Here is a 17,793-nt window from a genome sequence, read left to right on the forward strand (position 1 = left end):
TACTTATGAACTCACCAACATTTCATATGTTGACGTTTTTCAAAATACTTGTATTCTCAGGTAACAGATAAAGTGAAGCAAGAATTGTACTCTATGACGTTTTGCTGTTGTTTAATTAATATCGAACAATTTACTTTTGGGAATGTAATATTTTGAAACTATGTACTGAATGCAAACGCTACCAGTTGTAATATTCCAATGTTTGGTATTGTATGATGTTATGTTTCATGTATATTCATTGTGATGGTATTCAATTGAGTCACGACAGCCCCCGGACGTTTCCGCCGTCTGGTTTGGGGGTGTGACAGTTGATTATTAGTTGATACTTTTATTAGTGATTTTACATCTAGAAAAAAGATCATACAAATATTTTATTTATAACTTTTGGCAATTTCATCTTTATACCAACATCAGTTACGTGATTAAATAAAAATACCGAAGTTGGAATAAGTAGCTTCTTTTAAAGCTTAATGAACCTCAATTGTATGTTTTTCATCTCTTTTCTCAAATTGTATATGAATTTTGATAATTTTCTTTAAATTATTGAAATTTGAAGAGGTCATTTCTTTCTTTTTGCCCCGGGGCTTTTATCTGGTGGAACCGGCCCTGCTTCAATCGATCTAACTTCAAGCATCATATATTTTGTACACTTCACAACTAAAACTACAGCCCAACATTTTTGCATTCATGTATATTTTTTACATATTCAATTTTATAAATGTTGAAAGTGTAGTAGAAAAACATTGCAAAAAAAGTGTGAAAATAAGTTAGGGCAATAAGTTGTCAAAAAGCTAAAAGAGCCCATTTAGTATAGCTTTTATGTTAAGTCTGCATGTAATAAAATATATACATTGGTACTTTAAAGATATATGAAATAATTGATTAGCCAAATTTGGTGTTAACCTAATTTTAAATATATATGTAAATGCGTTTTAATGCCATCTTACAGTTTTTTTCAAGAACGGCGGGTTATAAAGCAAAAACTAGTTTTCAGCTAATCTGCACAGCCTAAATATAAAACCCTAATTAGAGCACACAAAGTGACATACAAAATGAAAAGCATTGGAATAAAGATTTTCTGGGTTTTATTAGTGAATTCGATAAAAAGATAAGGAACATCAAAGGCAAGTATAAATACAACAAAAATTAGAGAGGAATCATCTAATATCCTGAGCTGAACCTATGGAATGAATTTGATATAAGTGGACACATATGATACATATCTCTATGTTATGTATTCCAACATAAACATAAACATAGACATTACATATCTAACGGCGATGAGGGGGTCTTCTATTCAATGCTGAGAATTGGTTGCCTCCACCATGATGATGTCTTCCTCCTCCTCTGTCGCCACCCTGATTCCCACGAGCGGCTGCCCATCCTGCAGTCTGATTGGCGGCACCACCATAGCCACCACTGTTATTGTAACCCTGGGGTGGATAGTAATGAGTAACGGCATGTGGAGTTTGATGGGTGACACGTGGATCGTATTCGTATCCAGGGGTTTGATGATCTGAAACTGACCTACTACTACTGTAATTGGCATGGGCAGGTGAAGCATAAGGTTGGGGTTGGGCATAGTTATGTGATTGTGGAGAAGGATGATAGCCCGATTGCGACTGCACCATCCTACTTTGGTTGTGATGATAGGATGCTGCTGCTGGTCTAACAGCATGGAAAGGGGGTGGGCGTGGATCGTATGGATGATGATAATGACTATTTCTTCTATCTGTCTTTATTTGTAAGCTATTGTTCACAAGTCGATGTGCAGCATCTCCAAGCTGCCGCCCAGATTGGTGGTGGTGGTGCTGGTGCTGGTGCTGGTGCTGGTTATTATTATTATAATTATTATAATTATTATTATTGTTATTGTTGTAGTTGTTATGCTGCCTGTTCTGCCCACTCCTACATCAAAAGTAGAAAATCATTCGTTAAGGACTGGAACCTTCTCTTCTCTATCAAAAAGAACAGAATAAAAATTCTATTCCATTCCATGGTGTCGGTGTCGGTGTCGGTGTGTTTGTTATTTTGTTGGTTTGAAAGATTTGAGGTAAGTTAAAAGAAAGAACAGTAAGTGTACCTTCCGTTCTCCCAGGGCTTTCTTCCAGAATCTTCATGCCATAAAGCAGGCTCTGGTTGTAAATCATCCACTGTCACCGTCTGCAACATAAATTCCACCAGTCAGTCGACTGGTCACAAATAAAAGATAAAAATTGCTATATTTATTTCGTCTATAGAAAAGGCTATAATTTAATGAATGATAAATATTTTTATCGATTTAGATTATAATATTAGGTAAACTTGATTGATTATAAATAATAAATACATTACATTGGTGTCATTTATCAAGTATAAAAAACTCGAGCTGAGTTGGGTTGGGATTAAGCATTGTAAAAATATTTTACATTGGAATGTTGCGTTAGGTTGGGGATAAAACACATTCTGAATTTAGTATGACAAGACAACGAACGTTATAGCCTATAGGCTGTATATAGCAATTACCTTTTTTGGTGGTTTGACCCCTGCAGGTGGTCGAGAAATATGGTTATGATATTCCGGCAGTCTGTAAATAGCACATCTGATATGCATGCAAGCAAACAGTAAAAATTAGATTAGTGAACACCTCCCCTCCCCTCCCCGCGGTTGGACAAACTAACCAACTAACTAACTTTCTAGGTCTACTTTTCTCTCGCGGATAACAAGGCTAAGGCTAAAAGCCATCCATCCAACCCAAAGGAACGGAATGGAAGGCACCCAAAAGTTGAACCAACCTTTATTCCAAGTCCTTTAACCACCCACACCCATGAGCCTGAGATGATCTTTTAGAGATATCTCTGTCCTCTGATATCAGATCAGGGAGAGGGCATTTTTTACGCACAGTCAGACAAAAGATCAATAGCTTATTAGTAGCGTATGTCCCACCTTTCTAGGTTGGAAAAAAAAAAACATTTATCTTTCTCCAACTTCTTCTCTTCTGTTTATTTAACAGGCATGGCCTACTTCCTTACACACCAGCAATACACAATAGCAAAAAGGGAATGAAAGTTTACATACATGACTTGATTATCCATGATGTCATCCATGCCGTCAACAGGTGAGCTAAATATCGGAGGACAGGGATCTCCGCCACAAAGGGATAGATACCCATTCATCCCACCACTGCACACACCCACCAATTATGTCAAAAAAAAAAGGAAAAAACACATACGGACTTGCAAAAAGAAAGAAAGGCTGAATACAAGAAAAAGCAACCTACACTCTTTATTTGTGTATTATACCATCCTTCCATTTCTTTCTAGTACAGCATTATTGTACTTCTACTTCTTTTTTCATACTAAAGCATTCTACTTTGAAAAATCTAACCGGTTTCAATTTTTTTTCTTACCAGGACATTATACTTTGAAAAGTCTACAGTAGTAAAATTTGCTTTGTATTGCAATAATGATAGATATTTATAGTACAATGCTGAAATAGGAAGACAATGGAAGTACTTTGTTATAATAAACAAACCAATGAAAGTTTTTTGCTATTTTTTATTTTAAGCCAAAATTTACAAAATATAATAAAAAGGGCTAAACACACACACACACACAAGGTAGTTTCATTTATAGCATCTTACTTTCTTTTCTTTCTATCATAGCACTGTATTTTGAATATTTTTCCAAATTAAGTCATTGTAGTTTGAAAACATCTACCAAATTATAATACTGTACTCTAAAATGTTTTTCTTATGACAACATTATACTTTGAAAAATCTACCTAATTATAGTAGTGAAACTTGCTTTGTATCCAGATGACATTGCTATAACCGGTAGAACATTTCATTTGAAGTACAATGATGTAATAGAAAGATATGAATGTAGGATTTAATAAAGAAATTGATAGAGTATGTTGCTATTTTTGCATTTAATCAATAAATAAAAGATTCTAACTGCAATATAAGCAATGTATTTCGTCTACTTGTGTATTGTAGCATGCTACTTTCATTTCTCTTGGTTAATGCATTGTACTTTCAAAATTTTCTTATTAAAATAAGACGTTGCCTACCCAGCTATAGCATTATACTTGTGATTTTCTTTTTCTTATTTGAAAATCATTCTTCAAATAACCTAACAAATTACAGCAGTAAAAAAAACTGCTTTGTAATAGGAAGAAATGAAGCTCGGATGCTATTATAAAGAAATCAATGAAAATAGGTTGCATTAATCCCAAGACAAAAGATTAAAAATGCCAACAAGTAGACAGACATTGCAATAGAAACCTACCTCGCGAGTGGGTCGATTTGTTCTTTGACTTCAACTCGTTCCTTGGCGGATAACTGCTTACATCGGTCGTTTAGAGAGAATATGTATGGAGATAATGTGTGTGATAATGCCACAAAAAGCATGTCACACATCGTGCTGTTTCTCCGAGCCTCTTCCTCCTGTATATAAATCACCAAATCATTTTCCTTCAGTAGATACTTTCATCAACAAAAAGAAAAAAAAAATAGAGGCATGAGTTGTGTCCTCATACCGTTAAAGTATGCTCAACTTTTGACACTTCTGCAAGAAGGCGATCTTCATCAATGAAAGGCAACTTTGCTATTCCCTACACGTACGTAATTACCATAAGTTTGTTAATATTTTCAAATACAGAGAAACCCTGTTAAAGGAAAAGGGAAAAGAAGAAACCATAGTGGATACCTGCCATGCAAAACGCTTCCCATTCATGTCGACTTCAAAATCTGAAAACAATTATAAAAAAAAAAGTCTTTAAACTTCAAGCAGGCATGGGGTGTTACAAAATTTATCAGCAGCAGCCCAGCCCCTCTAGGTGTATTGAGTTGGATGGATTGGATACCCATTCTAGGTGTGGGTAGAGAGCAGTTTGTTATAATTTGTCTGGCTACATGCAAGAAAGAGAAAAGTACTTTCCTTTTTTGTGAACAATAGCTATTTCTTTGTATTACATTTACAGCATAAAAATGCCACTTTGAAAAAATCTACCTAATTATGGCATACTTTTAGTCTCTTTCTTATTAAACTATTATGCTTTGAAAGATCTACCCAACTGTAGAAATGAAATTGGTTTTATATTTGCATGGCATTGCTATGAATATGATTCTCAAAGTAGGAAGACATGAAAGTAGAATGTTATAATCAACAACTCAATGAAAGCCTTAACTTGTGGGCTGGTATAGTTTCCATCATGGTTTGGAATTTTTATAACTTCAGGCTTGGGGTATTAGATTAAAAAAAATACTTCACCTGTTGGGTAAAAATCGATAATAGGCGAGTCCGGATCCATCATCAACTTTCTATAATGCTCGGGAAGAGCATGGGAACTGTAAAAATGAACTCAGTTAAAGACATTTTTTTGTTAATATGGAAGGAATCAAGATAATACATATATATATATATATATATATATATATATATATATATATATATAGAAGGTTCGACCTTGCAGCAGGAAACACGCCCATCAGTTGATTAAACGGTTTGAATGGGGAACCGAGTTCAAAACTGATGTTTAATTCTCCAAGATCCTTAAGATCAGAAGCAAATGGCGCATAATGATATGGGTAAAACCTGAAAGTACAAATATGAAATGTTTCAATATAATTATTTTTGAGGAACTTAATGCAACGAAGCATACCCCTAAACCCTAAGGTGTCAAAGTTTAGGGCTGTGGGTTTAAAGGATTATTGTTTAAAATTAATCCACCAAGTAATCTATTAATGGCTGTTTTCTTTGGACTATGCGGAAAGAACGACTTATTAGAGAAAGCCATCCCCTTAATTCCTATCTTTTTACAAAATTGGCCTCATTTATTTTTTCCTTCCGTTTAACCCAAGTGTGGTGTCATTTTCTCAAATATGTTCAAAAACCATTGATCCAGACAGCAGTTTATATAGACAACACACTACATGGAAAGACAAGACCAAAGTTACTTATATAAAAACAAAAGAAAAATGATGGTTGGCCCTTTTTAGAAAAACTAGATCAAGGACTTTTACATATGTTCCCAACATATACCACACTGAACATCTGACAAGTTGTTCAAAAGTCTTATATCATAATTCCACCCAAGAACGAACTGAAAATGCTTCAATGATTCCAAAATCCATCAAGTACCAATTAAGCTTTGAGCTAAATGCAAGATACACCAACATAGATTCATTCATTTGTTTACAATAGTATCCTACTTTCAAATCTTCTTATTACAGCATTTTAGCTTCAACTTTATCTTATTAAGACAATGTACTTTAATAGATCAAGCCTATAATAGGAAGAGATGAAAGTGGAATGCTAATAAACAAATAATGAAATAAATGAAAGGGTATTGCTATCTTTTTGCACTTAACCCTTATTTTTGTAAAAATAGTGGCTTTACAATAAATATATATAGAAGAAACTACTTACCACTGCCAGGAACAGACACCTTCGTAGTAATAATGCATCACCCAACACAAGCCTTCTGTGTATCTTAAGACCTATGAAAAACCATTAGCATATACTTTAAGGTTCATTCTTTTGGAAAATAACCCATTTTTATTTATGTAACTTCTATAGGCAACTTTAAAAAAAAATTAAAAAAAAAATCATCATACTACTTAGATTTATATTTTGTTTTCTAAAAAAATGGGTAGAAGATATATATTTTTTTATAATAATCTTATTTGGGTTTTTAATTGAGCTTTTCATTTGTACATATCAACTAAGCACAGGATGGAATCAACTGAAAAAGGTTTGGAATCTTACAACATCTCTCCGTATTTCCTCAAGCTCTTCAGGGGAACTTGCAGAGAACTTCTCTTCATAGTACCTCTCTTTCCATCCAGGCACTCCCAATTTTATCTGGCAACAACCCATCATGAGAATAACATAACATGTAAACTATAAAATCGTCTTCATTTATTTGTGTATTGTAGCATCCTACTTTCATTTCTTTCTATTAATACATTGCACATGCACATACTTTTTTTTCTTATTAAGGAAAAATCTACTCATATACATATAGTTTGTGTCATTGTAGTTTGAAAAGTCGACCCAAATATAGTAGGGAAAAATAGGTTTGTATGTGGATTAGAAAATATAAAAGTAGATTGGTATATGTAGAATATGGTAAGAGTATTGAGGCATATAAAAGATAATGGTAAGTGGTAACCTTATCTTCCTCCGGCTGGTCAGAATTAAAAGCATCAGACTTGTCACGAAGTATCCCCTTGAGTTTTGTTTTGAGTTCTTCCTTATTGTCAAGTACCTGAAAACAAGTAATACTTCTTTTTATAAGATCTGGATTCTGGAGAGCCAAAGAAGAAGGAATGATAATTCCTGGTCCTAAACAGTGAAAGGGTTTAAGTAAAAAGCAGTTGATAATGTGAGTGAGAAGGGAAACAAACATACATCATTTTCAAGACTGGACTCGGCTTGAACAATGGCAGCACCAACAGAAGAAGAGGTGGAGAGGCGTGCAAGTTTTTGTGGTCGGGGCTGAGAATGGGGTTGGTATGGTGAGGGGGAAGGTCCAGAAGCAAGACGTGATCCCTGAAAGCGGCCGACTGGAACTAATGAGTCCGGTTCCATTTGTGGTGCCGCATCATCTCCTCTCATTGCTTGAGATTTTGCTTGAGATTTCTCACGTTTTATCCTTTCCGCTTGTCTCTACACAACACAAACATATTATTATTATTATTATTATTATTATTATTAATTAATTAATATCCACCTGTATCAAAGTCAAACTAAAACTATCTACTCACCTGATGCAACCGCCCTCTTTTCTGAAATATTTTATCTTCGTATGACCCCACCGCCTGAATAAACTGCTCCACTTTCTTAAGGTCTGGCTGGGAGTCAATAACAAAACAATTCAGTCCACTCCAGCAGATACATACTACTACTTCAATATAACATATTAACATTACATAATACTCACCTTGCTTCCATTAGTCAGATACCCATTCAGGCTCCTAAACTCCTTTTTATACACAGCTAGCAGTAAATTAATTGCACCCTGTCAACCACCACCACCCAGATATAACAAATACACCTTAAACAAGATATATATATATATATATATATATATATATATATATATATATATATATATATATATACATTAAAATTAAATTACTCCTACTCTTTTTCTTCTCTTTTTTTCAGCTTAAAGTTTCAGAATGCTACTTTCTTTTTCTTTTTCTTTTTTGTTTATTATATAATTGCACCATTTCTTTTGCTTTTTCTTTTTTTCAGCTTAAAGTTTCAGAATGCTACTTTCATTCCTTCCTGTTACAGCATATTCAAATTCCAAAAATCTACCCAAATATATAGCAATGTCATCAAATTACAAAACAATTTTCACTGCTATAATTGAGTAAGTAGATTTTTCCTAATAAGGAAAAATTCATAGTACAATGCTCTAATTGGGTAGACTTTTCAAATTACAAAACAATTTTCACTGCTATAATTGAGAAAGAAAATTAAAGATGCTATGATAAACAAATAAATCAAGGCAAGTTGCTATCTTTTAAGGCTATGTTTGGTGTACTAGCTGAAAAGCTAGCTGATAGCTGTTAAATAAAATCTAGCTGATAGCTGAAAAGCTAGCTGATAAAAAATGTCGTTTGGTAAAACTAGCTGAAAAATGTGAAATGACATAAAAAAATGTGTTTTTATAATTAATTAACAGGTATATTTGGAAAATTTTAAAAAAGTTCTTAAAAAGCTAGTCTATGTAGCTTTTTAAAAAGCTAGCTTATAAGCTACTTTTTGGCTTGCCAAACATGACGACTTAAAAAAGCTCGAAAAATAAGCTAGTTGTGGCGCGCCAAACACAGCCTTAGCCCTTCTGAAAATATTAACACATCATTTGAATCCTCTTCTTTTAAGATTAATCAAATTGGTTACTTCTCGTTTGTAATAAACTTCTCTATGTAGGAATCAAATTAATTTTTATATGCTTTTGTATTCTGTCATTATACGTAAATACAACGTATCGGTTTAAGGGGGTGTTTGGAATTTCATCTAAAAACTCCTTTTTAACTTATTGACATCTTGAAAAGTTAATAAGTTCTGAAAAAAAAAGGTGTTTGGATACCTAATAAGGACTTTCAAAACAACTTTTAGTTTAGCCTTTGAAAAGGTGTTTTGAATAAGTTACAATTTGTAACTTCTTGGAATGACTTATGAGTTATTAGAAGAAAAAACAAGCAAAAGTCATTAAGTTAGCCAAACACTTTTTAACTTATTGACTTTTGCCACTAAAAAGCTAATCCAAACACTTTTTTAAAAACTACTTTTCTCACATTCATAAGGCAATAAGTCCTTTTGGGTAAAAGTCCTTTTTAACTTCAAAATGAAATCCCAAACACCCTCTAACTCTACTCTATACGTTACTTAGCTACAAGTAATGAATTTTTTATTTGTAAAAATTAAAAAATGAATCGTGACAAAAGCTCACTAAAATTTAACCAAAAACTATACATTCTAGTTATTTTCGATAAAAGCAAATTATTATTTTATTAGATAGAATCATTGAAATTAAAAAAATAAATAAAGTTGTGTCGTTATAAAATTAAATAAATATTTTATTCTGATTGGTACCTCACGTATTTCCAAAGTGGGCATATGTGGTAGAAAGTCGTTCCCAACAAAAAAACATATGAAGATAAAGTCATCAACTATTCGCTCAAAATCAATCTTGGAAGGAGGATTAGGAATCCTCATCTCATATTCAAGGTACTCTCTAAGAGTCCATATGTTGAGAAACTGCAAAGCATACACATGTTATTCCAGAAAATACACAGCCTTCCAAGAGCAGAAAATAAATTGGGGTTAAATGCAGGAATAGCAACACTCTTCCATTGATTTATTTATTAAAAAATCCTACTTCTTTTTCTTCCTATTACAGCATTGTACATTAAAAAATCCACCAATGTCATCCAAACACGAAGCAATTTTCATTGCTATAGTTAGACAGATTTTTCAAAGTAACAAGAAACATATCGAATAGCAATGCTATAATTGGGTAGTTTTTCAAAAAAGAGTGGCTTAATAGGAAGCAATAACACATAAATAATGGAAGTTTGTTGGTATTTCTTGCATTTGGCCTAACAAATAATTGCATAAGTTCAGTTTGACAGCTACCTGGTATGGTTTCTTGGGCACAACCTCAGCATTTCCTTTTTCATCAAATTCCCCAGCTTTCCTCTTTGCCTTTCCTTCACAAGTTGCTGCTAAATGACCAATTTGACCACAAAGAAAACACTTGTCTTGTTGTCCAGGAGTAAATACAACCTGAAACAACCCAGGTGTTTAGCAGAGTGTAGTAAGCATCACTCACTTGAATAAGATAATATCAATAAGCATTAAGTTAATGAATAAACAGAGATCACTGGCACTGGACAGCATTAGGTGCAAATAAAATCTAGAAAAATATATATATAATGAAAAATATACTTCTAAGTTCAAAATCAAAATATTATTATTATTTTCCATTCCGTTTCCTGCTAACCAAAAGGTCAACAGATTACAGTTCCTTCCCCCTAGTAAGTTTATTGCAGATACGAGTAGATTAAGGTTTGTGCAATTATACCTCTCTAAGTATCGAAAAGTGGACTTCATGGGTAGCTAAAGCCAACATGATGAGATCAGCATCCTGTAGTTTGTTTGAAAAAAAGATCAAACTTTAAGTGGACAGTGCCAAGTGTCAAATGTAATGAATGAAAACGAATAATACCAATCCGTATAAGCAATGGCGGGTGTTTGGATCAAAACCAGGAAGGTTCCTTTGCAGGCGAATATATGACATTATCTTATGTTCCCCTTCACCAGGAACATTAGCATCTGAAAGGATAACCTTCAAAAAAGATGAACAGGTCATGACTTAGATAAGTTTGCTTCTGCAATAAATGTTCCTTGAGTAATTTATGCAACTTAAATAGTAGTGGGATTTTTTTTTAGTACAGCATCCTACTTTCATTTCTTCTTAAAAAAAACAAAACAAAAAATCTACCCAACTATTATTATAGAGTGGAAAGTAGAATGTCCTAATTAAGAAGAAAACTAAAAGTGCATGCAGTGCTGTAGGTAGGTAGGTATATTGAAAATTTAGAGAAAGAATTTACCTTTATAGGCTTCCATCCAGGATCATTGTTTAATCTTTGGTGAACATAGTACTGGAGAGCAACAGAGAGAACAGCCATAAATTCAGTCCCAGGGGTGATGACATTTGAGTCGAAAGTTTGTGATTCTTGTTTGGGAGGAAGCTTTCTGCCTTCCCTCTCAAACTCCTCTCTAAGCCTCTCCTCCTCAGCTGCCTAAAAATGCAATTTCTCAACCCATGCACATACAATAATAAAAATTAAAAACTGAGCCCCTTAGCTTAGTTAGAGTTTTTTGATCGGGGTGTTTGTTTGTTTGTTACACGTACCGCATCTGCTGCATCTTTGGCTGCTCTAAACCGCCTAGATCGCTGCTGGTTCATTTTTGCCCTTGGAGCAACACCATCTACAACACATTTTTTTCAGATATTTTTCAAAGAATTCATTATCAGTTCTAAAATGAAATATATATATATATATATATATATATATATATGATATTACAAGAATTTTTCAGGCTTACTACACACCAATAGCCATATAAAGCAATTTCCTAGGTCGCACCATCACAAAGAGCCGATCGATGTAGTCAAACATGCACTGGAACACCTCATTAAAAGACGTTGGAGAAGGCTGCATTCATCACTTTTCATTATTAAGACACTGCAAATGCATAAAAACTTACAATCCTAGCCTAGGTGCTGTTTCCTTTCGACTTAATAATAATAAAGGATTTCTTTGAATTAACAAATACAAATTACAAACATGATGACTTAATTTGTTAAATGATAGTTTGGACCATTTATGTATCCAGGACCTCCCGATAACACTAGTACTTACAACACCCCAACACTCCAAAAACATTTACAAATCTCCAGCAATGTTACTTTTTTATATTACGATTTTGGTGAATATGTTGAGAGTTTTGTTATTGTCCCTTAAAACTTTTGCCTCCCTAGGTATTGGCTCCATATCACTTCTAGACAAGGATAAAATAGTCATTTACTCTCAATAAGACACTTCATTCGGTCCAAAAGGCTTTGTTATTCCGCAATTCCCCTAGACAGAATTCATTCATCATAAAGAGCTCTATCCATTCAACAATGAATGGAAAGAAAAAAATTAAAAGGCAACAGGCAGTTATAATAGATAACTCCAAGACATATATGTCATCAATGAGGAAAAAGAGTAGAACAATGTTTCTCACAAAACTGCATGATGTACGTTATAGTAGATCAGTTTAAGCTTCTCGTTTCTGTTACTACCACAGCCCCTAATTATGGGATCATCCCATTAGCTGCTCAAAGGCCCCATAATATATATAGCCAATTTTAAGGATGTAGTTATGCTTGCTTTAAGTAACCTCTGGAGGATTAAAACCTAAGAAAGAGGCAAAGAGATCTTAAACAGAGCTTATCATTCATTTATCAATCCAAAATAAAGGAACCAAAATGCCATGATTGATTCCATGTATGTTTCATTAACCTCAATAATGATGCTTTTTAGGTGAGATGAATGTAGAGGGTGAGATTTATTGAAAGCAATAGACTTTGGGGACTAAAATCTCAAAGGAAAAGTCCCCACACGAGTGTCCTATCCATAGGAGAGGTCTCAGGTTCAAGCCTGGGTATAACCTTTCTTGCTACAGGGACAGGGACATTGTGATTTACCTCCTGCATGGGTCATGTATACCCTTTTAAAACCTCAATGAAAAATTGGTGTGTGTTGTTATTTGAAAAGCTTTGATATGTGGGTTTTGCTCAATGGTTTCCGTTCTTCCTTGCTGGGAATGTTCCAAAGCAATTTTTATACAGGAAGTGATATGGGCTTCTTCATGTTTATGTATTCTATTCACCATCGACCATCATACAAACAAACTTGAAAGATTTATCAGGAAGTAGATAATAGTTGAATGCAGATTAACTAATTGCAGGTATTTTGGCTATACAAATAACTGAACAAGAGTGACTTTTCTAGGCTCCAATATACTAGGTACCCATACCCTTTCGACCAAGTTAGTGAAGTAATTTGGCAACAAGACAAGTTCTAAGGTGAATTTTATATGCAAAAGGGCCATTAGGTTCAATATAGACCATCTCAGTCATGAATGATATTCTTCTATTCTCCAATGTCAAGGATTGGAAGAGAAGTTTCCAGGGTTGAATGTGAGGCTAACTTTTTAGTGTATCACATTCCTTGTGGATTATTAAGAAGCGTTTACAAACAGAATTATAAATGGTTACTCTAATCCTATGAGCTCTCAAAACCTTCCGAGTTTTTTAATCATTTGAAGAAAATATCGAGGAGAAGCACAGGAAACACATGACATATAACTACAAAAACAAATTATCTCAGACTAAACATACATATACACACATGGAGAGATATACATATAGAGATAAATATCTCTACAGAGAGAGAGAGAGAGAGAGAGGATGGTTACCCGGTCTTCAGGGTGAAAACAGGGATGGATTATTCCGTTCATATCGAGATAAAGGTTGTCATACTCAATTTGATTAGGGTTAGGTTTACTTGTATCGACGGGAATTTTAATGCCGTCAATTTCCACGGCTTCTTCCTCTATAACATCAACAACGACCATTGGGTACTTCTCCGCTAGCCAGCGGTAAAACGCCGGTACTCCCATCGCCGCCGAAGGTATGTATCGTGCCCCGCTGCAAAAGGTCCAGTGCGCCGCTTTGCGTAGGGGTTCGTCTTGACAATCTGATTAATGAGGAAGAAGGGTAGGGTTGCTTTGTAATTTTGAGTATCAGGCAAATGTATCACGAATGCTAAGTTATAGGTCGATACCAAGTATCTCTTACAAGTCTTTTTAGATGGACTCGTATCAAAGAGTTAGGGCTCTTTCGGTCTAAATACTTTTTTCACCCAAGTTTTGTATGTACACAAATGGAATCTCATGCGTTATGCTGAAATACCTTATATAGTTGAAGTCGGTACAAATATATATTTTTTTTAAATATAACAATAATTTTGTTGTTAAATTTGATATAATAATTCATATTCTAAGTTGATATAATATATTGATTATTTTGAATTATATAATAATATATACACCTATTATAACTGCATAATCTCAATTGTTTGAATTAGTTTTACCCTCAAGTTACACATGAATAAAATTAAATATAATATATGGTTTAATGTTATTTATAGTTGTTGTTATTGTTATTTAATTTTTCAAATTTTATTTCTTTAATGTTTTAATTTCTATCATTATAATTATTTAAAACATCAAACATTGTTTTTTTTATTATAAAGGTAACAATATAATCATTTATACAGAGCTATTTTTAACTATGGTTATTGTAAGTTATTTAAAGCTACTTATTTGAAAACTTTGAACGATTATAAAAATATATTTAGGAAATATTTTAGTTAAATTGAGATTACAATTTAGTTTTTGCATTTATAACTACAATTTGTCACTTTTAACTATTTACAAAATATTCTTTGGTTTTAAATGGAACTGAAATTTATATTTAAGTTAACACTGTGATGTTATATTTAAATTAACAATTTAAGTATTTTGTCCAAACTGTTCAAAAGTTGTAGCTTTAAACTTATAATGGTTTATATACAACAACATTTTAAATCTAATAAATTAAGTATAATATGTTAAAAGTTATAGACATAACTTTATAAGTAGAAGTAAAGATATTATTTTAAAATTGAAATTTAGTTTATATATGATTACAGTTTAGGTTTGATATTTATTTAACCCTATTAACCAACTTATAATCATTATTAGAAAGTCATTACAACTTATCACTTTTAATTATTTACAAATTATTTTTTAGGTTCTTTAAGTTAAACTAAAATTTATATTTAAGTTGACTTTGTAATGTTATATTTAAATTAATAGAATAAGTATTGTAAAAATCCCGATTAGGTCCCGATTAATCTCCGATTAATCCCTAGGCGCTACTCGACCGATTATAGGGCGCCTAGCGATTAATCTTTGCATACACAATGACTGAAACAACAGAACCCGATGAAATTTTAACACTTTGAAGAAGTTATATCTCAACATAAACCATTTGAGATAAGATTAGTGTTGTATTTATCATATTAACCTTTTTTTATGATATTAGTGGTTTCTATAAACTTTTATATGATATTAGTCATATTTATTTTTTTTAAATCTAACAAATTAGCAATTAATGGTCTCCGATTAATCTCCGCCTAGCCAATTAATCTCTTAACCCCAGTCCACTGACTAGCTAACGTCGAGCGATTTTTACAACCTTGACCAAAACTAATAAATTAAGTATAATATGTTAAAAGTTAAAAGAAAACATAACTTTTAAGTAGACATAAAGATATTATTTTAATACTGAAATTTAGTTTATATATGATTACACTTTAGGTTTGATATTTATTAACCTTATTAATCAACTTATAATTATTATTAGAAATAAATTGAAAAGTCATGGGAGTTTCAAATGAATGTGGTGAAAGGAAAAATGCATAGGAGTTTCAAATGAATATGGTGAAAGGAAAAATGATTCCTTTATAATATATTATGATTATGATATGATATGATATGATTATGATTATGATTATGATTATGATTATGATATGATATGATATGATTTTAAACGTCTATCTTAATAAACCCATATAAACTTTTGATTTTATATATATATATATATATATATATATATATATATATATATACACACACACACACACGGGTTTACAAAGATACAGACTATCAAAGTTTACAAATATATATACCAAAATTGGAGTGAAAAAAGTATTCGGGTTAGACTGAAAGTGCCCTAACTCTTTGATATATATATATATATATATATATATATATATATATATATACACACACACACTAGGCGTAACCTCGCGCGTTGCGCAAAAATGCATTTAAGTGGTTAAAATAATTATCGGAAAAAATAGAAATATGTTGAAATTTACGTTTTTAGTCATGTTTTGGGCATTAAACGAATTATTAAATAACATAAAAATTCATCAACTTATATTTTGATACTATCTAATATAGTTCATAACTTATAAACTTTATTTTTACTTTTATAATATCCAATATATATTATAAGTTTTTGTATAACATTAATATAATCTACTTTTTTATGTCCGATAATATTTTTTGGATAGAATAATAAATAAGTTGTTTTGAATGAGCTATTAATAAACAATATTGAACAAATAAACTTTGTATTACACTATTTATATTACACCAAAACATCCAAGGTTTCATATATGAGCTTTCATATATTAAACATTGAAATTAAGAATGAAATCATACAAAATATCTCATTATACATAAATGTCATCAAGAGTTTTAAAATAAATTCGATTTTAAATATGATATTTAATTTTAATTGCATATTTTGCAAGGCGTACATTTAACTTTATGTTGGTGCGCCAAGAATCTTCTTCCTTAATTTGTACCTAAAAATTAAGATGAATAGGAATATAAAATAGATATTAATAAGCATTAATATAAATAATTAAAAAGGGTATGTGGATCTCCTACACCGGTTAAAGACAACATACCTCTCTAGTGGTATCGATTCATATGTGAAATTGAAGTAATCATTTTATGTACACCTTGTTTTCTAATTACATAAACAAATATGAGTAACCAAACATAAAAAATGTTATATTTATGTACGAAAAATATTTTAGTTAACTAACAAATTAAATAATAAAAGCTTAAGAGTTAGGAGTTTCAAAACATTAATATTTTTATTAATCAATCAATTAAGTAACACATGTTGAAATTTTTACAATCATTATGAAAAAGCATTTGAAATATTAGATTTTAAATGAATTTTGGTTGAAGTGTTTTGACCTCTATTATAATATATATATATATATATATATATATATATATATATAGAGAGAGAGAGAGAGAGAGAAGGAGAGAGAAAGAGAGAGAGATGGAAAGTATAACATATGTATGAGTTTTAATTAATTATCTTTTTGAAACGGTACAATTACAAAACAAAAAAAAAAAACATATTTAAAATATTTAATTAAATATTTTCTACATCACGTTATATAACATATGATCAATATATTAACGATTAAACCACAATATACAACGATTGTATTACAATAATCAAAAAACGAATAAAATATAAAAACGAATTAGTATATCAAACTTACAAATTAAAAGCTCTAGTATAATAACATATCTCCAAAAGTGGTCATAAGACCTCAATCCAACACAAAAACCTTTAAATTTCTTTTCTTTCTGAAATTTGTATATGATTTGTATGCATGTCTTCCCAAAAGATTGACCTTTTTATAGTAAACTTTTCACTAAATGCTAACTAAACATAATATAAGTTATAAAACTTTTGAGTGTTAAATCATAATTAAGAAAACTTTTGAGTTGCATTAGTTAAAAAATGGAGGTTTCAAATGAATGTGGTTTGAGGAAGTTAACAAATGGGGTTTCAAATGCATGAGATTCAAGAAAAAATGTTAGATTTATTGTAACAACGTAAATTTTCAAAACAAAATTTTCATTTTCAAAACCATCATTTTTCACAAAATAACATCAACATATTTTTTTCAAATGTATTTATCACAAGACATCTCCCCAGAATCCAAAACATAAACTCCTCAAGTGTGTACGGATCATGTCGGCGCCTTCCCGCGCTCATCACTGGTACCTGAAACACATCACACAACAA

The 17,793-nt window shown here is 31.8% G+C and overlaps 1 protein-coding gene across 1 annotated transcript; it reads right to left on the bottom strand.

Moving 5' to 3' along the window:
• Positions 1 to 1,062: 1,062 nt before the first annotated feature.
• XRN3 (5'-3' exoribonuclease 3) lies at positions 1,063 to 13,890 on the bottom strand. Its single transcript, XM_079031787.1, has 23 exons — positions 13,536 to 13,890; positions 11,623 to 11,725; positions 11,422 to 11,498; positions 11,117 to 11,308; positions 10,729 to 10,848; positions 10,585 to 10,647; positions 10,137 to 10,286; positions 9,594 to 9,758; positions 7,927 to 8,004; positions 7,751 to 7,837; positions 7,395 to 7,652; positions 7,156 to 7,251; positions 6,750 to 6,845; positions 6,411 to 6,481; positions 5,448 to 5,576; positions 5,253 to 5,329; positions 4,689 to 4,729; positions 4,519 to 4,593; positions 4,269 to 4,426; positions 3,058 to 3,162; positions 2,506 to 2,581; positions 2,084 to 2,163; positions 1,063 to 1,908 (listed from the first exon to the last, which is right to left on the bottom strand). The coding sequence occupies exons 1-23, from the start codon at positions 13,737 to 13,739 to the stop codon at positions 1,272 to 1,274; spliced, it is 3,138 nt and encodes a 1,045-aa protein (XP_078887913.1). The 5' UTR covers positions 13,740 to 13,890; the 3' UTR covers positions 1,063 to 1,271.
• Between the last annotated feature and the right edge of the window lie 3,903 nt (positions 13,891 to 17,793).

Source organism: Lactuca serriola, chromosome 3 (genome assembly GCF_051521515.1).
Source record: "Lactuca serriola cultivar US96UC23 chromosome 3, Lser_US96UC23_V15, whole genome shotgun sequence".
NCBI classification, from domain to species: domain Eukaryota; kingdom Viridiplantae; phylum Streptophyta; class Magnoliopsida; order Asterales; family Asteraceae; genus Lactuca; species Lactuca serriola.

What these genes read in the sequence shown, in the direction of transcription:
- XRN3 (XM_079031787.1), bottom strand. Translation starts at nt 13,739, where the DNA reads ATGGGAGTACCGGCGTTTTACCGCTGGCTAGCGGAGAAGTACCCAATG. An exon ending in AGGAAATACGGAGAGATGTT is followed by an intron (nt 6,482 to 6,749) that starts GTAAGATTCCAA and finishes GGTTTTTCATAG; the next exon opens with GTCTTAAGATACACAGAAGG. An exon ending in ATCATGGATAATCAAGTCAT is followed by an intron (nt 2,582 to 3,057) that starts GTATGTAAACTT and finishes CATGCATATCAG; the next exon opens with ATGTGCTATTTACAGACTGC.